Here is a 19,783-nt window from a genome sequence, read left to right as displayed (position 1 = left end):
GCATTGGTCTAAGCACTTTACAGAGACCAACTTATGGAAAACAGCCACAAGATTGCAGTTCCTTGTAAGACTGGGAGTGGCTAGCAGTGTTAGGTGCTGTAGGGGCATCTGATAAGTAAAGGACTGAAAAATATTCACTGGGTTTGTGTACAAAGGGGGCTTCAGTTTATTGACTTGGGACTCTTGACTCAAATTTGGGACACATTGACTGACATGCACACTGTTCTTTTTTAAAACTAAGAACGCCTTGGAACATATCTAGCACAATTCTTGGCAGACAGGTTGATTTGTAAATATAACTGACTAAACCTCTGACATGCAGCTTAAGCGGACAACTGTTTGCATTGTTTTTTCTTCGTTACCTGAATATTTTGTTATCTGAATATGCCACTGAAGTTTCTAGATCTAAAAGTTACTAGTATTGTTCTTTAATCCTAAAGTAATGTGTTTTGCATAATTTTATGACAGTATTCTAATGACAGTTTGTGTTCATTTTATCTTTTACAGAGCATCTCTACCTTCAAATCACTGGCTTGATCACAGCGATTCACTCTGACTAAATATGTTCTTTCTTTGGAGCTGATCTGTTAAGTGTTGTGTTATGTGTTATCATGAGCCTTAAGCTCCCCCTGCTGTTATAATGAGCCAATCTTCTGAGCAGTTTGCCCAGGAATGGATTCAATCCAGCCCTTCTGGGCTGCAGAAGAACAGAAGGAATGTGAGTAGCAGAATCTAACCTGCACAGAAGTGGTCCTTCTGACAGGATTTCTTCAGACGAAACTTAAGGCAGTTCTGCTGGGAGGATTCCTCTGGGCCTCAGAAGGCCAACTCCAGACCCTCTGCTGTCAGTGGCTAAGACCAGAGATGCACAGCAAGGAGCAGGGCTTGGACTTTCTCGAGCCAGGGCAGCTACTGACCACCCTGTGGGAGAGCTCCCAGCCCAGGTGCAGGAGCAGCCCAGGGGATAGGGAGGAGGCTGTTGCTGGACTTGGAAGGCTTGTCCAGGAAGCTGGATCATCCCAGACAAAAGGTGAGATAAGGAAGAAGTGATCTATCATCGGAAGGCAGGTATTCTCTCCAGAGAGAGAGAGAGATAAGAGATTTGTGATCTCCTCTCACATGTAGGGAGGGAAATTGTCAAGATGTATTGGCCAGGGACACCTGGGTCGCTCAGCGGTTGAGCGTCTGCCTTTGGTTCAAGGTATGATCCCAGTCCCAGGATCTAGTCCTGCATTGGACTCCCGGGGGGGGGGGGGGGGGGCTGCTTCTCCCTCTGTCTGTGTCTCTCATGAATAAATAAAATCTTAAAAAAATAAATGTATTGGCCAGAGTTGTGTTCCCCTCCCTGTCCTTTTAATCCCTGCCCTTGGTCAAGGAAACCTCTGTTCTCCTAATCTATGTTCCCCATTGATATTGGGATTGAAGCTCTAGAACTCTCAGCATATAGCTCCCTGGTCAAATTTATCTCATTGTCCCTGGGTCCTAGTCCTCCTGCAGCAACAGGAAGGGACCCAGGGGCAAACAGCTTATGTGGCAGCAGCACAGGACTCACCCCAGAGTTGGCTCCAGCCAGAATGGGTCAGCTCACTTCTGAACCTTGGGAGCTGCACCCTGTTCAGGAGAAAGGTGAGGAGATCCCAACGGGGGAAAAGATAGGAAATGTCTTCTTGTGTTTTTCCAAACAAACCTCATCACTAACATTTTTCCCTACCTTTCACTTGCTCTTTTTTTCCACTTTTAACCTGTTCCTTTAAACACATTGTTTTCACCTTGTGATTCTTCCTTCACTTCTTTGACTAGAATTGTTGAAAATTCACTCCTATTGAATGGTTCAGTTCCTCCATTCTAACTTAATACTACCAACTTCCCTGATCCCTACCAACTTCCTCTTAACCCAGAGGCAGAACATTTTTTTTCATTGAAGCCAATAGAAAATGACTCAAAAGCTATGTGCAATACAAAAATTTCTAAATGTGCATTTTGAAAAAATTAGTACAGGAAACAAACCTAGTATTTTTATGTGCTTGTTAGAGAAGCACACGTATATGCTCAAATATAATCAGACTGAACATATCAACTGCCACTACTATTAAATTTAATAATACATTATGGACATATCCATAAGAGTTACATGTTATGCATACATATTGCTAGCATAAATTTTTTTCTTTTTTTGTTTTTAAAGATTTTTTTTAAGATTTTTATTTGTTTATTCACGAGACACACACACACATACGCACAGAGGCAGAGACAGAGGCAGAGGGAGAAGCAGGCTCCATGCAGGGAGCCTGACGTGGGACTTGATCCTGGGTCTCCAGGATCATGCCCTGGGCTGCAGGCAGCGCTAAACCGCTGAGCCACTGGGGCTGCCCAGATTTTATTCATGAGACACCGAGACATAGGCATAGGGAGAAGCAGGCTCCCCATAGGGAGCCCAATGCAGGATTGGATCCCAGGACTCTGGGATCATGCCCTGAACTGAAGGCAGACACTCAACCACTGAACCACCAGGCATCCCACTAACAGGTTTCATTTTATGGGTATCAAATTATTGTTATTTTTTGCCTTTGATCAGGTCTTTATTCAAAATTAGCTGTCCAAAATGGTTCAACTGTTAGAGAACAAACAAATTTAAGCTTATGCAGCAGGCTTCTTGTCTTCTGTGATGGGTTTCTTCCCTACAAGCTGCTTCTCAGCTACTGGTTTCTTGGTAGCTGTGGCCTTTTCCCACCAAACGTTCCTTCTGCTTCCAACACCAACATCCTTTTTTACTTTCTTCCCTAACACAGGCTTCTTGCCCAGAAACCCCTTCTCATCTGATTTGGCTTTTAAGGCTGCTGCTCTGGATTGTGACTCTTGCCCTAGCGAAGAATGATGTTCTGGCACGTGGTCTTTGTGTGCAGGTCTGGCTTCACTGTGATTCCTAGGTTTTTCAGTGGATTCCAGGCTTTAAGGTTTTTTCTTCTTCTTCTCCTTCCCTTTTTTTTTTTTTTTTTTTTTAAGATTTATTTATTTGAAAGAGGGAGAGAAATGGGGGTATGGACAGGCAGAGGGAGAGAATCTTCAAGCAGATTCCCCACTGAGTGCAGAGCCCAACACAGGGCTCCATTCCACAATCCTGAGATCATGACGAGCCAAAATCAAGAGTTGGATGCTTTACCGACTGAGCCACCCAGACATCCGAGGCTTTAAGTTTCTTAAGAAGCAAAAACAGCCTCCTTGGTCTTCTTGTAGCCTTCAACTTTATCTTTAACCAACAAAGGAAGTTCAGGAACTTCCTCAGTACAATGACCTATAGACATGAGCAGTGCTGGAAAGGCTCATGCAGCCAGGGTAGAGCAGATAGCATTGTTGCTTCTGTGTTGTTTGCTTGGTACAAACGTGCAGCTCCCACAGCACATATTCCCAGAAGCACCCTGGCTATAATGGTGAGTCCCATCACCTTGTACCCTGGGAGGCCAGTACCCCAAGATGCAGCACTGGCTAGATGACCTGCTAATTCACATAGGGTCATCTGTTGTTTTTGCACAAGTTGGTGTGAACAGAGTTCACAATATTAGGTTGAATGGGAGCCTTGAGCACAGCAGGCAAGGTAACATTTTTGCCAAATGACCTCTTTTCAGAGTACACAAATATCAGTGGATGAGTACACACCATGAAGAGGAGAGGACTGCACTCCTCTCAACCCAGTGGCTCCTACAGGAAAAGCTCAAATTATTTTTTAACTAGCCATGGAGGGTTTTTAAGTTGCCTCTTTTTTCTTTCTTTTTTTACATACTACCAACTAAAAGCCACAAACTTTTTTTTTCTTTTTATTCTGGAAAAAGTACAAATCTATATAAAAAAATTGCATAATGAATCTCCATGAACCTGCCACCCAGCTTCAACATTATCAAATTATGACCATCTTATCTCATTTATAACTCATTGCCGTATTATTTTTTCCATATAATTTTGAAGTACATCTCAGATATATTTTTTCAAATGTAAATATTTCAATATATAGCTCAAAAGATGGATTCTTAGAGGTATGACTGAAAGACAGGAATTTATTTAACCATAATAGTATTATGACATGTATAAATATTAACAATAATCCTTTGATACCAAATTTCTAGTTGTCTCAATGATGTCATGAATTTTTAAATTTCTTTTGTTTTAGCTTATTTGTTTGAATTAGGATCCCAAGAAGAAAACATACTTTGGTTGATATATCTCTTAAGTTTTTTTTAATAGTTTCCTCTTCCTTATCTCCCCACTTGCAACTAACTTATTAAAAACATCAGGTTGGGGATCCCTGGGTGGCTCAGCGGTTTGGCGCCTGCCTTTGGCCCAGGGCACAATCCTGGAGTCCTGGGATCGAGTCCCGAGTCAGGCTCCTGGCATGGAGTCTGTGTCTCTACCTCTCTCTCTCTCTCTCTGTGTGTGTGTCTAATCATAAATAAATAAATAAATCTTTAAAAAAAAAAAAAAAAAACATCAGGTTGGGGGCGCCTGGCTGGCTCAGTCAGAGGAACCAGTGACTCCTGATCTTGGTGTCATGAGTTCAAGACTCATGTTGTAGGTAAAGATTACTTAAAATAAATAAACTGGGGATCCCTGGGTGGCTCAGTGGTTTAGCACCTGCCTTTGGCCCAGGGTGTATCTTGGAGTCACAGGATTGAGTCCTACATCGGGCTCCCTGCATAGAGCCTGCTTCTCCCTCTGCCTGTGTCTCTGCCTCTGTCTCTGTGTGTCTCTCATGAATAAATAAAATCTTAAAAAAAATAATAAAACAGCTGGTTGTGGACCTGGGGAACTCAGAAACATTAGGCATTTTACCTTTTAAGTAACATCTTGTAGAACTATTTGTCAATGTATTTGAGGTGCTCAGAGCCAAACCCCTGGGACTTTGTTACAGTCCTCCCTTCCTCTCTCTCAGACTTTCCTTAGAGCTCTCATGGTTTCTGCTGTTGGTTCTATAAACAATCTTTGTCTCCTCTCAGCCTTTGGTGGAGAAGTGAAAGGCAGTCCTGGCTGAGTCCCTCATGTCCTGGCAAGGTGGCCACCACAGAGTTTTGTTGCTAACTCATCACTTTCTTGTCCTTTTGGGGAGGTCAAGGCCAGGCCCCAACTTGGCTTGAAGGGACATTTTCAGAATTTTCTTCCTGTCACTGGAGTGTCTTTGCTTCTCATATTTCCCTAATAAACTTCTCAACTTAAAAAAATGTAGCAAAAAAAAAAAAAAAAAAAAAGTAGCATATCTTCCACATCTTTTTCTGGTTAGTAGTTGAGAAATCAATTACAAATTGAAAATTCCCTGTAGACTATACCATTTAACCTAAGGAAATTTAATATTCTCAGGGAATTGTCTAACCAAGCCGTAATAGTAAACATGATCTGGTTATCTGTTGCTGCATAAAAAGCTACCCCAAAACAATGGCTTAGAAAGCCATCCCATGATGTTTTTGGCCAGGAATTTTGGAAGGGCTCAGCTGGGAGAGTCTTCCATTTCATGTGGCATCTTCTACTGGCACTTCATCTGGCAGCTGGGTTTTTCTGGAAAATCCAAGACAGTGCAGTGCCATGACCAGTGCACTGGGGACAGGGACAGGTAGAAAGATGGTCACAGGGCCTCCTTATTTGATGATTCCAGCAGGGCACTCAGACTTTTTCTGTGATGGCTCAGGTCTCCAAGAGCAGTTGTTCCAATGTTGGAGAGGATGTGGAGAAGGGGGAACCATCTTGCACTGTTGGTAAGAATGCAAACGGGTGCAGCCACTCCTCAAAAAGTTAAAAATAGAGCTACCCTATGACCTAGGAATTACACTTTTCGGTATTTACCCTAAAGATACAGATGTAGTGAAACGCCAGGACACCACCCCCAACATTCATAGCAGCAGTGTCCACAATAGCCAAACTGTGGAAGGAGCCTCGATGTCCTTTGAGAGATGAATGGATATATATACACGTACACAATGGGATATTACTCAGCCATCAGAAAGGATGAATACCCACCATTTGCTTCCACGTGGATGGAACTAGAGGGTATTGTGTTGAGTGAAGTAAGTCAATCGGAGGACAATCATCATTATGGTTCCACTCATACAAGGAATATAAGAAATAGTAAAAGGGATGATAAGGGAAAAGAGGGGAACTGAGTGGGAAAAATTAGAGAGGGAGACAAACCATGAGAGACTCCTAATTTTGGGAAACGAACAAAGAGTTGTGGAAGGGGAGGTGGGAAGGGGATTGGGGTAACTGGGTGACGGGCACTGAGGAGGGCACTTGATGGAATGAGCACTGGGTGTTATATGTTAGCAAATTGAACTTCAACAAAAACAAATGGAAAAAAAAAAAAACAGTTGTTCCAGAAAACAAAAAGTGAAGGCTGCTGTTCTCTAAAAGGCTCAGGCTGGAAAACTTAAACAGCATCACTTTTGCTGTATTTTATTAGAGCAGTCATCAAATCGACTCAGACTTAAGGGAAAATGACATAGACCCCCAAATGACATTACCTCTTAATGGTAAAAGTGCTGACGAATTTGTAGCCATCTTTAATTTTCCAAAACAGCCTTGTCCACCCAGATTTAAAGCTTGGGGCAAAAATAATAATAAAGTTCCTTTGGGATTCTCTTTTTCTAAATAATTGTTCAACTTTTTCCTCCTTTTTTGCTTCCTTTCAACTTCCCTAAATACACCCAACATGATTACGAGCTAATCAAATGTATACGTTCATATTTTATACACAAAGTAAAGTGATCTTCTGACATTAGTTTCACCATTTATTTCCTGAGCCCTGGATCTCAAAGTCTGCTTTTTTTTTTCCCTCTTTTAGTAGTTAGAAGGCTCATCAAATTATCACAAGAAACACTCTCTTATAAATTAGCATTACCTGGTTTATAAAATGGCCAAATGTTAGGAATAAACTTGGACGGAAAGTGATGAATGAGTTTTCTGGAGATCCGTTTCTATACCTTTGGTGTCTGCTCTGCATCCCTACGTGCCTGGGTTTCCTCCCTGTAAACGACGGGGATGCTCTCCGTGCTTGGGGCTCTGCTGTGGCCACACACACCCCCGCGGCCCTCCTCCCCCGTCCACGGCCATCCCGTTCCAGTAGGCGCCGCGGCCACCGTCGCCTCGGCCCGTCCGCGGTGCCGCCTCCTCCAGGTCAGCCTCCTCCAGAAAGCCGCGCGCCATGGGGTCAAGGTCACAGAAGGAAAACCGGCAGTATTTTCCACGAACAGGGATGCAAACCCCCAACAAAACATTGCCAAGTTGACTCGAATAAGTCATAAAAAGCATTATAGGACAAAGTGGCACCTACTCGAGGTGTGCCGGGCCTCGCCCGCCGTGGGGGGCGACGGGGAGAGCTACGGCACCTGCTAGCTCGCCGCTCCCTGCGGCCGCCGCGGAGGGCGCACGCGCTCCCACCCGCCCAACTCTCGCGACCTCGCGGGGCCCGCGGGAACTGCGCGGCGAGTCGCCCGCCCACCTGCGGCTGTAGCGGAAGTGCGTGCTCGCGGACCTCGCTCGCTTCCGGCCTTTGTGGGGCGCTGTCGGCTGTTCCCGGCTCCGGGCCTATTCTAGGCCGCGGGCCTTCGGGCCGCGGAGGGGTGAGTGCTCTGGCCTCTGCCCGCCGCGCGTGAGCGAGCGTGCGGCCGTCTCCCGCCCTCGGAGGGCCGCGGGGAAGGAGCGGAGGCTGCGCCCGCGGGGATAAAGTCCCGCGGCCGCTGCCTGCCAACTCCTGGGCTTCCCGCCGCACTTCGGCCGTCACAGAACAAAGGAGACCTGAATGATGTCTCCACCTTTTACTACTGCTTATTTGCTCTAAATGTTAGTTGTAGGCGCTTTGCCCTTTGTTCCTAGAACAGAATGCAGGTGTTTCTGCCGCGTCGTATTCGTTTGTAAACCCTCAGACCACTTGGCATCTTTTACTTAAGTTCTCAAGTCTCTTGAAATCAGAGCATTTCCCCGAGTATCGTCAATTAACCTGGAGGAGGCTTTCAAAGCACAAAGTGAATTTTTAGAGTTTGCCATTTTTGCCTGTGTGGTGTAGCCTGTGTTAGAAGGGATGGCTTCTCCCTCGGGTCCGCCCAGGACGAACTTGACCAGGGATTCTTGCTAAAAGCGTTGACAAAGCTTTTGAAGACACGATGGCATCTACTTGGGCAGTCCAGGCCCACGAGGACCCGGATGAGCTTTTGGAAGTAAAGACCGAGGAGGAGGAAAAGGAGTGTAAGGATACCCCCACACGGGATCAGAACCTGCAGAAGAACAACACCCACAGCGGAGAAGTCTTCCGGCAGTGCTTTAGGCAGTTCTGCTACCAGGAAACATCTGGGCCCCGCGAGGCCCTGAGCCGGCTCCGCGAGCTCTGCCACCAGTGGCTGCGCCCTGAGACCCACAGCAAGGAGCAGATCCTGGAGCTGCTGGTGCTGGAGCAGTTCCTGACCATCCTGCCCGAGGAGCTCCAGGCCTGGGTGCGGGAGCAGCACCCCGAGAGCGGGGACGAGGTGGTGGCCGTGCTGGAGGACCTGGAGAGGGAGCTGGATGAGCCCAGGGAGCAGGTGAGAAAAAGAGATCTGGTTTATGATTGAGAAAAGGTGGATTATGGATTTCTAGGCCAGAGTGAAGCGCAGCATTGTTTCACAAAATGTGTTCTTGACAGTTTGGTGTATCAGGCTCGACCCTCTTGGAAAGTTGGTTAAAATTATATTTTTTTCTGTGGAAGGATCGCGTATTTCTGTACTAGGCCTACAGAGTTCTAGTTGGTGAAATGTTGGTCAAAAACATTGGAAACAGATTTCTAAGAGGAAATGTTAGAGAGGTCATGGTAATGGGGTGGGCAACAGTCGTTTGAAACAGACATCACTTCTGTTTTGCAGTATAGTGTATCTGCTGCCCTGCCTCCATTAAAGAATTAAAAGATGGCAAAATCAAAGTCTCCACCTTGGAGACGTGTGAGGTTGGAGCAGAGTGGAAGGTTAGGATTGAGGGCCAGGGCAGGAGCCAAGTTACCTGGAGTAGGAGAAAGCCCATTTAGGTTGGACAGGCGAGTTGTAAGTAGAAGGGTTGAGAACAGAGAGTCCAGGACCTTGAATATCATCTCTGGAGTGTAGATTTTATTCTGTAGGATACAAGCTTCTGTTTCTCTTTAAATCTAAATGAGTTTCTCTAACCCCAGGATGTAACCAAAGTTATAGAAGCTTGTTCTGTTCTGTTTTGTTTAAACATTGTTAAAAGACAGTGGTTCCCAACCGGTGTCAATTTTGTGCCCTTGAGGCATCTGACAGCGTCTTGGGACATTTTGGGTTGTCAGATAGGGTGAGGTGCTACTGGCATCTAGTGGCTAACAGGCAGGGACATTGGGGAATGTCTTACAGTGCATAGGACGGCCGCATACCACAAAGAATTATCTGACCCAACTTGTCATAAAGTCAAGACTGGGAAGTCTTGGTAGGAAGAGTGTAAGACAGGTAACTAACCAAACAAGAAGTGCATTCCAGCATTGGGGCAGAAACACTGGAGAGGGATGTGAGTTTGAAATGGAGTTGTGATGGTAAGTCTACAAGGATGAAGCATGTCGTCCATAAGTTAATTGGAAACAATGACAGACTAGTGGATGAAAACTGTCTACCGAGGATTCTGTTCTAGGCTGAGCACTGGGGATTTCCAGCTTAAGATTTTCCAGTGTGATCCAGGTGCTCCTAACAGAGTTCAAGGTATAGGGGAAGGTGGATTAAGGAAAAGTCCACGCATTCAGAAGACATATACTGAATGTTGATTTTTGTACCAGGCACCATTCTAGGCAGAACCAGAAGAAAGAAGCAGAGTTCTCAAGCACAGTAATTTGGTTTTAAACATGTTGAGTTTGTTTACCAACTAGCCCTTTCCCTCAGAGCACGCTGGGGGCAGCTAATGGAATTTAAACTTGATTTTTGAGGCCCTGCCAGAGATCCATGGGTGAAAGGCATAGCTCACTGTACCAGCCTTTTCTGTCCATCTCAGATAGCATCATGCTAATTCTGGCTCTTATTCTGGGGTCAGAGGTTACAAAATGAAACTGAGTCGGAATAGAGGCAGTGTGTGGTGATTTCTTATTTACAAAATTTAGCCACTGTAGGGGATTGGGGAGCAGTTTGAGGGCCTGGTGTGTGCCAGTGCCCCCCCCCCCCCTTGGGTGAGGTGCTTTGGTACACAATCAATGCCATACGGTCCGAGTAACTGGGCCTTGGTCACAGAGCTACTGAACTAAGAAACAGACTAAGCGGTCCCTGGCCCCTGCATTTTGCACCCTGCTGGGGAAACCTATTATTTTCAAATACAAGGGGAATTGTTTTGTCCAGGCATGGAAGCTACAAGGCAGCTTAAACTGATAAATAAATGAGTTAGTTGCAAGAGCAGGGGTAAAGGGTGCAAGAAGGGATGGGGTTGAAGGCAAGGGTGGAAATACAAGCCTCAAACAAGAAAAGGCCTTTTCCTCTAAGTGGGAACCAAAGGAGAAGTGTGTGTGTGGGGGTGGGTGATGAAATGAAGGGTGGGCGGTCCCTGATGTGACTGTGACCTTGACCGTGTACAAGGAGAAATCAAGGTCATCTCCCAGAAGGAAGTGGGGTGGAGGCCTGGGCAGGGCAGAGTCTGTAGGGAGGAGACCTCCTCTCCGTCCTCCTCCCCCTTAGTTTCCTTCTGCCTTCTTCAGCACCTCTGTCCTTCGTTCCTCTCTGCTTATCCCCACCCTGTTTTCCTTCTCCTGTTTTATTCTCCCCCAAGTTCTGTTCTCTTCCTTTCTGCCTCCCTTCCCTTTCTCCACTTCTTTGAGCATAAATGAAGTGAAGGTGGTACAACCAGCATTTTGTAGCTGTGAAGAACGAGAGAAGGGAAGGTTTCCCAGAGGAGGTGCCATGAGTAGGCTTAGGACAGACTGGTGTCTGGAGAGAAGTTCAGGTATCGGGGAGCTGGTGTCACTGCCCTGGACTGTATCCTCTTGTTTGCTGTTTGCAGAGTGTCTGAACTGTGTCTCGTCTGCCCCAGGTCTTGGTCCACACTGAGGAACAGGAAAAGCCCTTGCAGGACATGGGCCCTTTGAGGACAGAGCAGGAGCCCAGCACGTCCCTTCCACCCCTGACAGTGCAACTAAAATGTGAGTCTCTGGAATCTGAAGCCCAACCAGAGGAGCAAGGTAAAGAAGACAGAACCATCCTGGGAGAAAGGAAAAGGCAGGCTGGCCCATGACATGGGGCCTCTAGTACTTTGTTCTGTGTCTGATCAGTATAGTCAGGAAGGGCTCTCATGCATAGACTCACCCACTTTGGTTTGTCACTCTTCCGTTCTTGTTTTCTCTTTGTATTTAAATTTTTTGTGTGTGAATTCTTGCAATATTTTATTTGAGATCACTTAATTTAGTCCTTCTGATAGTTATTTTCCTGTCCTTATCTCCCTGCTTTCTCTAGCCTTTATCCGATCAGACAGTACTACTGTCTTCACTTTGGCTATCGGTCAGTAGACAGGCCTCTGCCCCACGATGTCTGCAAGTTCCAGATGGTTTGGGAAAAAAAATGTATAAATGTGTATGCTTGTAAAGAGCAGGAACGACAAAGCAAATATAGCAGAGTGTTAAAAGTTGGTGAATGAGGGACGACTGGGTGGCTCAGCGGTTGAGTGTCTGCCTTTGGCTCAGGGCGTGATCCTAAAGTCATTGGATCAAGTCTCACATTGGGTTTCTTGGATGGAGCCTGCTTCTCCCTCTGCTTGTGTCTCTGCTGCCCCTCTCTCTCTCTCTCTCTCTCTCATGAATAAATAAAATCATTTTAAAAATAAATAAATACAATCTTTTAATAAACAAATAAAAATAAAAGTTGGTGAATGGGTGAAAGAACCCATATTTTCCTATCTCTACTTTGTCTATATTTATTTTTTTAAAATAGGTAAAAATTCATATAGTTCAAAAACAAAAGTTACCCAGTGAAAGGTTTTTCATTCCACTCAATTCCTTTGGCAATCTGGTCTCCTCCCAGCCCTGAAACAGATTGTCACTGTTTTTAAGTTCTTATGTGTTCTTCTTAGAAATTTTTTTACATACATATGTTTTTCAAATTCAAAATATGTATTCGTATTCAAAATAAGTATCTTTTTTTCTTTTTATCACTAAGATAGTAAAATTTGCAGTTTTTATTTCTTAACAGCAGCTTGATATTAAAGTGTATGGACGAGCCACACAATTAACTTACCCATCCCCCAAGCTGTCCTCAGTGTTTTACTTTAACAGGTAGTGGTGGGGAATGTGTGTGAGTACTTCAGTATAGATTCTCATATGTGGAGTTACTTGGCCAAATGTTGAGTACATTTGTAATTTTGATGGATATTGGCAAATTGCTCTCTGTAAAGCCTGGGTCAGTTTACACTCCTACTGGCGATGTGTGACGCCCATTTCATGAACATGGTGTTATACTCATGGGCAGAGATGATGGGTGAAAATTGTATCCTGATACTGTTTAAATTTGTTTTTCCCTTATCTTAAGGTGGAGTATCTTGTGTTTAAGAGTTAATTATTTCCTTTCCTGGAGACAGTCAATTCTTCCTTTGCCCAGTTTGATTTGGGTTTGGTCTTTTCCATAATAGTTTTTGAAGTGCTTTATATATTATGTCAGTCCTGTGTTTTAATGCCATTTCATTGTCCTACAGAAACTCTAGGTTCTTATGTATTTTTCACCTGAATAATTTTATGCTGGAAATTAGCTGACTTGGTGATCGATTGTAGTTTCAGGTGTTGAGACTGGAAAGGAGTACAGGAATTTAAAGCAAGAAGTTTCTGAAGAAATGGAACCATGTGGGAATATGTTTAGGTTTGAAAGTGAAGTATTCTGGTCCACTCGATACAGAAAAGTTAATGAATCTGCAGCAAAAGCAGAGGAGTCTTCTGGACACTCCAGGGAAGGTGAACAATCTACAGGTGATGAAAACAGAGTCAGTTTGGCTGGACAGCAGATGGTCTATCTGGAAGAAAAACCTCACGAGTGTGAGGAATGTGGGAAAGGCTTTAGTCAGCACTTGCACTTCATAGAGCATCAGAGGGTCCATACTGGGGACAGGCCCTACAAATGCGAGGAATGTGGAAAAACTTTCCGTGGGAGAACTGTACTTATTCGGCACAAAATAATACACACTGGAGAGAAACCATACAAATGCAATGAATGTGGCAAAGCCTTTGGCCAGTGGTCAGCTCTTAACCAACATCAGGGGCTCCACACAGGAGAGAAGCACTATCACTGTAATGAATGTGGCAAAGCCTTCAGCCAGAAAGCAGGCCTCTTTCACCATCTCAAGATCCACACAAGAGACAAACCATACCATTGTACTCAGTGTAATAAAAGTTTCAGTCGGCGCTCGATACTTACTCAACATCAAGGAGTTCACACTGGGGCGAAGCCCTATGAGTGCAGCAAGTGTGGAAAGGCCTTTGTTTATAACTCATCCCTCATTTCCCACCAGGAGATCCACCACAAAGAAAAGTGCCATCAGTGTAAGGAATGTGGGAAATCCTTCAGTCAGACTGGCCTTGCTCAGCATCAGAGGATCCACACTGGGGAGAAACCCTACAAGTGTGATGTATGTGGAAAAGCCTTTATTCAGAGGACAAGTCTTAGAGAACATCAGCGAATTCACACTGGGGAGAGACCTTATAAATGTGATAAGTGTGGGAAGGCCTTTACTCAAAGGTCAGTCCTCACAGAACATCAGAGAATCCACACTGGAGAGAGGCCCTACAAGTGCGATGAGTGTGGGAATGCCTTCCGAGGAATAACCAGCCTCATTCAGCATCAGAGAATCCACACTGGGGAGAAACCCTACCAATGTGATGAATGTGGCAAAGCCTTCAGGCAGAGGTCAGATCTTAGTAAACACCAGAGAATCCATAACAGAGATGGTCCCTGTAAATTTAAAGAGTGTAGGGAATCCTTCAGGCAAACTTCAGCTCTAATTCAACATCAGATTATCCACAGAGGAAAAAAATCTGTTTCTGTATGACAACTATAGGGAAGCTGTCTCACAATGGAGGCTGGAGAGAAATACTAGCTTTCAAATCCTTTAGGGCAAAACGTCAGTCACTCGCTAAAAGGAAACCTCAGATATTTTACAAAGAATTCATTGTGTGCTGCCCATTCTCTCAGGTGCTGTGGAGAACAAGAAGCAGAACACCAAATTATCCTTCTCAAAAGTTTTACAATTTAGTTTGGGATTTCTAAGATCCACGTGTGAGGTTAGATCATCAAATGGCAGCAGGGCAGGAGGATTGATGAGTCCTGTATCTTTGAAGTGGCACCTGGCACACAGTAAGTGCTACCAATTCTGGAGGACAGATCACTGATGCCTAAGCAGGTCAAGAAAGATTCTATGGATGATGAGGGTTAGATGGGCAGATTTGGAAGGCAAAATGGGAAACATTTAGGGTAAAGGAGATGTAAGCAGAGGCAAGAGTGCTCATGGTTTGGAAGCATCCATGCCAACCTGAGGTAGACCAGCTTCAGTTGGACAGTTGATGGCAGTAAGCTGGAAACATAACTTGGGGACAGATTGGGAGGGCGAAAGAGCCTCTTAACCAAAGGCACTTACAGAACACTCTTACTGAATTCCTAAAATATCTCTGTAAATTAAAATTCTTCTCCTTTTTTTTTTTTAAGGATTTATTTATTCATGAGAGAGACAGAGAGAGGCAGAGGGAGGGGCAGGCTCCCTGTTGGGAACCCGATGTGGGACTCAATCCTGGGTCCCTGGGATCATGCCTTGAACCAAAGGCAGATGCTCAACTGCTGAGCCACCCAGGCATCCCAACATTCCTCTCCTTCTTAAAAGCAAGGCTACCCTTGCTTATGGAGATGGTGACATAGCTCTAACATCACACAAAGGGAAAGGCCAGCCCCTGAAGCCTGGGTCTCTGACCTCAGGTCCTATCCATTGCTCTAGGGATTCCTCTGAGCATCGGAATCACCCATGGAGCTTGTTGAAATGCCTGTATCCCACTCACAGACATTCTGCTTCATTAAGTCTGGAATGAGGGCAAGAATCTTCATTTGTATAGCTCTGTGGTCACCTGATTATAAATCTGAGAAACATTGCATTGAATCCCAGCTCCCTTCATGGTTGCCTGTGGAGTGATTACGCCTGGACACAGTCTGTGTAAACAGGGACCCATGCAGATTTGAGGCATTAAAGAAAGCCAGGTGCTACCAGTGCTTTAGTGGACAGGGAACTAGACCACTGTCCAGCCCCTAGGGCTTCAGAATGGCCTTCCTACTGTTTCATACTTAAGGCTTTCAAAATAGACTAACCTACATTTGAAGGCTTCCAGGGGTCATCTGAGCACACGTCTGTGTATGTTTAGTTAAGGGAGGGTGCTAGAGTTCTGTTTTACTCCTAACCTCTCTTTTTACCCAACCATATGGTTCTCATGTTCTGAATTCCCTAATAACTGCTCTCTAGAACTAGTTTACAATTTTTTGGTCTATATACCTTCTTGAGCACATGAAAGAGCCAAAGATTGGTGACTTTGTCCCTTGGGACTTGTGAAAACACAGATCAACTGATAACTGGTTAACTTTACTCCTGTATTACTGAGTAAATAGTTATGTCCTAATGAGGGCCGATGATTATTGTTGTGGATAATAGGCAGCCATGTAGAGGCATGTATGGCTCCTGGTCTTTTTATTTTTACCATTTTTTTAAACTTTCTTTTTAAATAAATTTTTAAATTTATTTGACAGCACAAACAGGTCAAGTGGCAGGCAGAGAGACATGGAAAAGCAGACTCCCCACTGAGCAGGGAGCCTGATGTGGGGCTGAGGCTCAGTCCCAGAATTCTGGGATCATGACCCGAGCTGAAGGCAGATGCTTAACTGACTGAGTCACTGAGGCACCCCTGTTTATCTTTCTATTTACAGAGACTATAACCTTCACTGAGCTGTCTCCCCTTATTTCCTTCCCTTTCTACCTTGCCATGGCAGACTGCAATTTCTGGGGCTACCTCCTCACCCCACCTTATCCCATGTGGCTCCAGGATCCTCTCCACCCCTCACCTCTAGCTGGTTAGTGGGCTTGAAGTGGTAAGATAGTGACAAAAGGGGGTGGTGAAAGACAAGGGTAACTATCCTTTGGCTACTCCTAACTCCCATTGCATCCAGCCCTGTGTCTTTATCCCATTTCCTCCCTGCTCCTGTAATGTACTTGGTGTCCTTTCCCAGTGGCCCCTTTCTCTTGCCCCTCTATCCACAGTCCTTTACAGAACATAAGCATATCATCACTGACTTGGAACCAGAAGAGTCTCTGGAGAAATAGATATGTAGCTTCTAAGCTCGTAGGTGTGAGCACATTTTCATATAAAAATAATAATGGTATCACTACTATAATTTAGGCATATTATGTATCACATTTGCTTTTGGGATTGTAATTTACATGACTGGGAAAACATTCTGAGTTCGCAATAGGGGAAAGCAAATGAACATTTGAAAAACAACTCAATCATAAGTTGAAAACTCTTTAGGGTGTTTATCCTACGACCAGCATTGGTGCTGAGCCCATGAGACATTGAAGCCGCCAGGGCTGGACACCTAATTTTTTTACATCCAGAAAGCAGTTTGTTGCCCCGAGTGAGCCTGAGTGTACTCAGCCGTATGCTCCTGTTCCCCAGCTCACCCTGCCATGTGTCTCTCACTCTCCTGCAAGTTCTCTGCTACTCAGTGATGAGAACCCACGTGCACCTTTCCTCTATACCAGCTGATGCTATCTGTCCTTGCCATCCGATCTGGTTTCAGACATGGTGTCCAAACTGAAGTTACTCTTCATAGTCCCTTTGAGCCTCTCTCATAATCTTACTGTTCACTGGAACTCAGTTCTTATTTTCTGTTTGCAGTGCTGTTACTTGCAGGTTGTGCAGTTCATCTGCTTAACACGTTCTTTCAACGCAGACACATCCTCCATCTGCCTCTGATGTCCTTAACTGCCTAACATAAAGGAGCTGTAGACAGAGACCCAGAGCAGCAGGATGTACCCCTTCAATAGGATACAGTTCATCACTGGTTTAAAAGTGAAGGTGGGGGCTTTGTTCTGATCACTTCTTGTACTTATATATAGTTGCAGAACCAAGAAAGGGTGGGATGGCATGGAATTTCCAAGTAGGCATCAGAGGGGTCAAACTATCCAGGATAAGGAGAAAATAGAGTGGAATAACGCCAGCTAAACTGGCAACACAGAAGGCGAAGGCCCTGAGGGGCAAGTGGGGGACATGACGGGTTAGAGATGAAACTGGGGAATGTGGTGAACAGAGTGCCCCATGACGAAGTCCAGAGTATATCTTTATGGATAAAAGGTAGACATGCTGTAACCGTGACAGCATCTAGAAATTAGGGTCCTTTGGAGTAGCTTACCTTTGTGGATTTTGAAATCATCAACAATAACAGCCGGTAGGATGGAAAAGAAAAATGTGAAATTGAAGCAAGTCCAAGGTAGAAATAAGGTCAGTCGAGAATAGTAACATAACAGCCAGGTTGAAGAACTGGTGTAACATTCAAATGATGAATCATGAAGTGGTGGCTTAGAAATAAGGGAGAGTGAGATTGCCTGGCTTTTCTAATTGATTCAAGGTAAACAAGATATTGAGTGTTTAAGACAAAAAAAGACAAAAAAAAAAAAAAAAAAACCTGGAGAAATTGGGGGAGAATCAAAGTACTAAAACAGTGAAAAGGGGGCTTTAAATGAAAAGTAACCTGACAAACAGGGGGTCCAGGATTTAATGGAAAGGGACAAAGGGATGAAAGCTGGGGCCCCCCTCAAAAAAAAACCCCAGTTGTATGAAGAGGTTGCTGGAATTTTAGGTGGGAAATAAAGCTAATGAGGAAGCAGAATGGGATTGAGTAGGACTCTTAATTGAGAATGTCAATTAAGACATTCAATTGTGTGGTGAGGCCAGCTGTAGAGAGCGTGAAGATCCAAGAAGAGCAGCTCTGTACTCCTGTGCTCTGAACAGATGCCTTATTGGCTATCTTTGCAAGTCAAGAAAAGGATTTGTTAATGCCTAACATTAATGGCTTACCAAGGGCCAGGCACTACTAAGTGCTTTATTTTATTTTTAGCTGGGGAAACTGAAATCAAAGCCATCTGAGGTCACAAAATTATTGTGTGGTGGAGCCAAGCTTTGAACCCACGCAGCCCAATTCCAGAGCCCACACTTCCTGTTTACTTCAGTTGAGGGAACCCTATGTTGCAGTGGTAATCAGTGTCTCTAGTAATTATATGTGGAAACTTTCTTACTCTTGTCATTATTCTGAAAGATATGTTAGAAACCCGAGTCCCAGGTCTAAACACCCAAGGTAATATCACCACCCTCTTTGCACACTAAATCTTGAATGAGGTTTGGTCAGCCTGACATGAACCCCAATTCTTGTTGCCTACCTAAGGAGGGTGTCCAAAGGAGACATTCCACTAAAAGAGGGCTCTCTATATGTTTATAGGAAGGGATCACCCTCCATTCTGACAGAATTCAGGGTATTTGGCAGTTTTCACTAATACAAATGATAAAGATTTAGATGTCCCATTATGGGTCTATCCAATAACCCATATGGATCTACCCTTGATGAGGGTTTTATATTTGTAGCTAACACCACTTCTAAGATTGAAGGAAACATAAGTATATAAAATCGTTTTTTCAGGTGTCTCTCCTGGCGCCACAAGCCCAGAATTTGAGCAACAAGTTGCACTATTCCTCTTAGGGATTATCATTTGATAACCTTTAATTAAATATTCTCAACTTTTGTCCTTTCACACTTAAAAGTTCTCATACCACATTCTCTAGCAGTTCATTTTATTGGAAATTTCTTTGAATTCTCTCTCATTCCAAATGTTTTTGGGGGTAATTGGTAAGGAGTCCTTGCACATTTTTTACTCACGTATAGTTTTTTTGTGTATATATAGAGAGAGGATATATGTATGAATGTATTTTATAAAAATATGTTGTATATAGGCTTTAGACGTAATTCGATTTTGACAAAGCCAAATAAGTAAAGTCAGTTGAGTAACTCCTTAGCTCACATGGTAAGACCATCATTGAAAGCCAGCAGTTTTCATATTGTAAACCACTGACTCCCTGGTCTGAAAACCCATTGGCTCCCAGAGCTTTCAGCCAACAGTTGAAAGTGGTCTTTGGGGGACGCATGTTTGTTCGACCAGTCATCTTACCCCGAATGGCCTGGTCCAGGCTATCCCAAGAAGGACCTCAAGTGGGGGTCATTTGTCCCTTATGATTTATGGTTAGGATTTTATTCATTCCTCTATAAGCTTGATACGTATATTTCACTTTCATCTACTGCGTCAGTTGTGCCTACTTGAAAAATATTTAGGAGTGGGCATCTCACCATCTCATACCCGCTAAAGGACCTGGCAGTGTAGGTACTAGTTTTCCAGGCATACTAAGTGAATTCGGGCAGACCCACGGCTATCCTTGTGTCAGTGTCTCCATAGGGAAAGTGGCAGTACTAGCCGCCACGTGATTGGGCCGGTACATGAGTCGCTGGGTTCTGTAGACCGTGCTGAGAACAGTGCTTGGCGCTCTGCGGTTCTTAACAGCCATCTGCTGCGGCTGCGTCCCCGTGGGCGCTCCAACCGCAGGCACCGGTCGTCTGTGGCCACTGCAGGATTCCCGGGCCAACTGCCTGCTGCGGCTCCTTCAGGACCCATCTCACTCAGGCTGACGACGAGAGGGCTTCCCCGCCCTGTCTCCGCCCCTGCTCGTTATCTCAGTACAGCCCGGGTTAGC

The 19,783-nt window shown here is 44.6% G+C and overlaps 1 protein-coding gene across 1 annotated transcript in view; it reads left to right on the top strand.

Moving 5' to 3' along the window:
• ZSCAN12 (zinc finger and SCAN domain containing 12) overlaps nt 1–15,732 on the top strand; it is a 30,530-nt gene extending 14,798 nt beyond the window's left edge. Inside the window, exons 7-12 of the mRNA XM_038583983.1 lie at nt 764–1,030; nt 1,487–1,626; nt 7,290–7,491; nt 8,095–8,549; nt 11,014–11,161; nt 12,740–15,732. Of these exons, the coding sequence (XP_038439911.1) occupies nt 764–1,030; nt 1,487–1,626; nt 7,290–7,491; nt 8,095–8,549; nt 11,014–11,161; nt 12,740–14,007 (2,480 nt within the window). The 3' untranslated portion in view covers nt 14,008–15,732. The remainder of the gene's footprint in view (nt 1–763; nt 1,031–1,486; nt 1,627–7,289; nt 7,492–8,094; nt 8,550–11,013; nt 11,162–12,739) is intronic.
• Nucleotides 15,733–19,783: the final 4,051 nt, after the last annotated feature.

This window comes from Canis lupus, chromosome 35 (genome assembly GCF_011100685.1).
Source record: "Canis lupus familiaris isolate Mischka breed German Shepherd chromosome 35, alternate assembly UU_Cfam_GSD_1.0, whole genome shotgun sequence".
NCBI classification, from domain to species: domain Eukaryota; kingdom Metazoa; phylum Chordata; class Mammalia; order Carnivora; family Canidae; genus Canis; species Canis lupus.
Note: the sequence above shows the minus strand (reverse complement) of the source record. Positions and strands in the feature narration are given on the sequence as shown.